The sequence below is a fragment of the Arachis duranensis genome, chromosome 10, assembly GCF_000817695.3.
Source record: "Arachis duranensis cultivar V14167 chromosome 10, aradu.V14167.gnm2.J7QH, whole genome shotgun sequence".
In the NCBI taxonomy this organism is placed as follows: Eukaryota; Viridiplantae; Streptophyta; class Magnoliopsida; order Fabales; family Fabaceae; genus Arachis; species Arachis duranensis.
Genome location: NC_029781.3, coordinates 105,575,963 through 105,580,909, shown reverse-complemented (window position 1 = coordinate 105,580,909; position 4,947 = coordinate 105,575,963). Strand labels below are relative to the sequence as shown.

General features: G+C 37.9%; 1 protein-coding gene across 1 annotated transcript; it reads right to left on the bottom strand.

Moving 5' to 3' along the window:
- Positions 1-339: 339 nt before the first annotated feature.
- Positions 340-3,188, bottom strand: LOC127743101 (uncharacterized). Its single transcript, XM_052255755.1, has 4 exons — positions 2,838-3,188; positions 2,139-2,750; positions 1,916-2,033; positions 340-1,328 (listed from the first exon to the last, which is right to left on the bottom strand). The coding sequence occupies exons 1-4, from the start codon at positions 3,186-3,188 to the stop codon at positions 340-342; spliced, it is 2,070 nt and encodes a 689-aa protein (XP_052111715.1).
- Between the last annotated feature and the right edge of the window lie 1,759 nt (positions 3,189-4,947).

Here is a 4,947-nt window from a genome sequence, read left to right as displayed (position 1 = left end):
TTTAATATTCCATTGACGGCTTGCTTGCTTCAAGCCATACAATGACTTATCAAGCTTGCATACCAAACTTGGGTCTGAATACTTTAATCCCTTAGGCATCTTCATATAAACCTCTTCATGTAAATCCCTATGAAGAAAGGTTGTATTTACATCAAGTTGATGTAGATACCAACCTTTGGCAGCAGCCATTGCAAGAAGCACTCTCACAGTGCTCATCTTCACTACCGAGCTAAAGGTATCAATGTAATCCACACCTGAAATTTGTGTGAATCCTTGTGCAACTAGCCTGGCTTTGTGTCTCTCAATAGTACCATCAGGATTGAACTTAGTACGAAAAATTCATTTGCAGCCAACTGCATTCTTGCCAGGAGGCAAAGCTGTAATGGTCCAGGTCTTGTTTAATTCAAGAGCTTCCAGTTCTGCATTAATAGCCTTTCTCCAGCAATCATGCATGACAGCCTTAGAATAATGTCTCGGGTCAGGGTGATTCATGAGTGCAAGAGTATAAGCTAGGTGTTTAGGGGAAAAGGATGAATAAGACAAATAGTGGGATATAGGATACTTACATGTTGAGGATGGAGCAACAGCGTGCTTGGAATCTCTATGTGAATTTACTGCAAGGCAGTGATAGTCTCGCAAATACGAGGGTTGGTTTCTTGTCCATGTTGATATTCTCAGCTCAGCAACATCGACAGAATTTGAAACTTCAATGGCAGAACTAGGATGAGATGCATTAGGTAAAACCATAGGGTCAGAATCATGATGATTGTGCAAATAAGATGGTGATGCAGCTGTCTCTGAGATATTTAAATCATGCAAAGGTGAATTGGTTTTAGATGAGGATGCTGGTGTGAAGGTTTGATGTTGATCATTAGAAGCTGTAGTTGATGCAGTAGGTAAAACAGATTCAGAACGGTCCAAATCATGAAAAATAAGAAAAGGATCCATATGTAAATGAGAACCAGAATTAGTGCTTTGTTCAATTAGTGAAAGTGTTGGATTATCAATGGTAGGTTCAGTGGACAAAATTTGTTTAAAAGGTAGAACCAATTCATAAAACTCAGTGTTTCTGGAGAGAAAGATTTCTCTAGTTTTTAAATCCAGGAGTATACTCCCTTTGGTTCCAGGCTTATAACCCAAGAAAACACACTTTTTAGACTTTGAATCTAATTTATGTCTTCCATTAGTAAGTGTGCATGCGAAGGTTAAACAACCAAACACTTTTAAATGCATTAAATCTGGTTTTGAACTAAATAATGCTTTATAAGGAGTTTGATTTTTGAGAGCAGCACTAGGTAATCTATTCATGATGTGTACTGAATATTGCACTGCATATTGCCAGAAACATTTGGGCACATTTGAGTGAAAAAGAAGTGCTCGTGCTATCTTCAGTATGTGTTGATGTTTCCTTTCCACAACACCATTTTGTTGTGGGGTCTAAACACAAGAGGTTTCATGAACGATTCCTTTTGAAAGGTAATAAGAATCCATTTTAAATTCAAGGCCATTGTCACTTCGAATTCGTTTAATATTTGTAACAAATTGAGTTTGAACAAATTGAATAAAATCCTGAATCAATTTTCTGGTTTCTGATTTTGACTTCATGCAGTATGTCCATGTGAATCTAGTTTTATCCTCTACAATGGTAAGAAAATATTTATGTCCAGATGTGGAAATGATTGAAAGTGGTCCCATATATCCATATGCAGTAAATCAAATATGTTTTCTGACTTTGTATTACTAATAGCAAATGGAAGCTTCTTTTGTCTTGCATAATGGCAAGAATCACAAACATGAGAAGAATTAATGCATTCTATGAATGGAAATGATTGTTTTAATGTAATCATCCTAGTATGAGGTAAATGGCCTAATCTGGCATGCCAGAGAAATCCTAAATCCTGATTTTGTTGTATACTGAATGAGGTAGAAAAAGCTTTAACAGAGGGACATGACAATTGTTGAGGTGTTGCTTCAATCACATAGAGATCACCAATAACTTTAGCTTGCCCAATCATCCTCAAAGATGGAAGCTCCTGTATCTCACAAGAATAATCAGTGAATCTGGCTTCACAATGCATTAATTTTGTAAGTTTTGAAACAGAAATTAAATTATATTTGAAGTGTGGTATGAAAAGAACATTGGTAAGGATCAAATTTGCTGTCAACTGCACAGTTCCACAAATGTTTGTAGTTGTTTTTGACCCATCAGGTAGATTTACTAAAACTGGTTTAATATGCATGAAAGTTTTAAAAAAATCTTGGATGAAGCAAGCATGATCAGTGGCACCACTGTCAAGAATCCAAGAATTTGCAGAAAAACATGATGCACTAAGAATGTGTCTACCTTTTGGTTGAGTTAAGGTGGCAGAAGAAGTGATGTGGTTGACATTACTCGAAACTGTGATGGATGATTGCTGCAATAAAGCCATTAAGGTATCCCTTTGGTCTTGAGTTAGAGCAAGTTGAACTTCATTATTCCTTTCCTCATGACCAGAATCAGCCATATCAACACCTGAATCTTCAATTTCACCCTCAGTGTTAATATGATTAGCTATCTTCTGTTTCCAGTGTGCTAGAAATCCATTTTTCTTGTAGCAATTGTCAATTAAATATCCAATTCGGTTACAATAAGTACATTGCTTAGATGTATAACCTTTTCCAAAGGTTTTCTGCGAGTGACTGCCTTTGCCTGTGGCAGAATTGGACTTTTCTTTCCCTTTTCCTTTGGAGAAAGTAGACTGAGTTGCTCCCTACACATCAAAGGCATTTGCTACAATTTTGTTGTCTAACAGATCAGTAGATAGCTGTCGTTCCTGCTGTGTTAGCATTTCCAGAACAGTATCTGTATTTGGAAGAGGTCTCAATAACATGATCTGAGACCTCACACCAGCATACTGCTCATTTAATCCTCTTAGAAATTTCACAACAAATTCCTCTGAAGCATATTCTCTAACAACTTTCAATCCACAAGTACAATTATCTGAGCAGGATATACAGCTAGGAATGGCTCTAAGACTTTCAAATTCTTCCCAAATTGACTTTAATTGTGCAAAATAGGAAGTGATAGAGAGATCACCTTGTTTAGCAGCATAGAAGTCTTCTTTCAAAGAAGCAACTCTGAAAATATCACCATGAGAGTATCGATTCTTCAAGTCCTTCCATAGATCCGCAGCTGAAGTGATCCACATGACACTCTTTGCAACTTCTGGACTGAGAGACAAATTGATCCAAGAAATGAGAAAATTGTGGCATCGATCCCACGCTTCATACTTCGGTTCATGCTCTGTTGGTTTGATTATTGATCCATCAAGAAATTTTATTTTGTTTTTAGATCTGAGAGCTCTTCACATATCATGAGACCACTGATAATAATTATGAGGTGTGAGTTTAAGAGGAATGAGTGCTGTTCCTGGACTTTCTACTGGATTTAAGAAATAAGGGCTCAAAGGATCTGATATGAGCATCGATGAAGGTGACTTGTTGAATTGTGCTTGAAACTGAGAGAATTACCCATGTGAAATGATACCAGAATGTAATGCTAAAGAAAAACAAATTGCAGATCTTCTCTGAATAACAGCAGACTAAGAGAAGGAAATTGGGAATTGAGAAGAGAGAAGAAGAGACTGATGAATATTCAGTGACCAAATTGAATGAACATTCATAACCCTATAAGAAATGTTGTGCACTATATATATAGTTACAAAAGAAAAAAAGAAAAATTGAATAATTGAATTCTTCTAACAGAATTCCACTACTCTTCCTCTAACAGAATTTCACTCCACTACTACTAATGCTAACCAATTTATCTATCTGTACAACTCTAACAGAATTCATCTGCATTTTTATTTTAATTTATCAACATCAGTATTTATTTCATAAGGAATCTTTTTATCGCCAAATCACCTTCCGACAATGTCCTCTAAACCCTAAGCTCTAAAATTTAACTTAATGTGAGCTATAACATTGCTTAATTATTATTTATAATTGTTCGTCACCTGGAGACTTCGAGTCCTGGATAGGTCGGGTGCTTAGACACGGAAGAACGGGTGAGACCCTAGATTGACGTGGAGTGAGGATTCGGATGTTGATGACGTCAGAGGAAACGTGTGGAGCGGGGAGGGGGTGGCCACCTGCAAGGACACTCTAACGAGCAAGTCAATGTCCGTACGAGTTGGTAGCAAAATTAGGTAAGATGATGTGTACCTTGGGGGTAGTGCTGACCTCTCCCCTTATATACCGTGTTGGGTGGGCCTAAAGGTGACCTGGCCCACTGTCCAGGATACTTTGTGCTATTCCTGCTCACATGGGAAAGCGTTGGCAGTCTTAACCGTCGGGTTGGAGATTCGGATCCGGTTCCGATGACTCCGACCTGACCATTTTAGCTAGGTGGGGATTTGGTCCGCACAGAAAGTGTGGCCGTATGCTGCCCGGGTCGGGTATCTGAGAATCGACCCGTCGGGTTTCCTTATTGTTGGTTTAAATTTGGATCGGAGGTGCTGTTCCGACCCGACGAGTAGGTGGACTAGACCTAGAGCGGTCCGTAACAAATTTAATACTTATAAGTAATTGTGCATAAAAACATTACCATCTCCTGTGCACAGATTGCAAATTGCAGCTATGAAAATAGGTGAAGTTCTCCAGTATATTACCGATGCCAAAGTAATGGTAGCAGCATAATATAGTGGTCCTTTAAGGAGTTCCCTGGTACAGAGGAAACACTGGGAAATAGATGAGAAATAATGCACACGAATGAAATCAATTATCAAACATTAGAAAATCACGCGATCCATTATCAAACAATGGATTTTCATACACAATCTGTCATCTTCATTCTCCAAAAGGACATGTCACAGCCAAATCATGTAGCAGAGCAGGTAAAATTTTTTGAAAAGCTCTTTATTAAGGCTTGCTTTGGTAAAAAAATTTTGAAGATGTGATTGTGCTTTT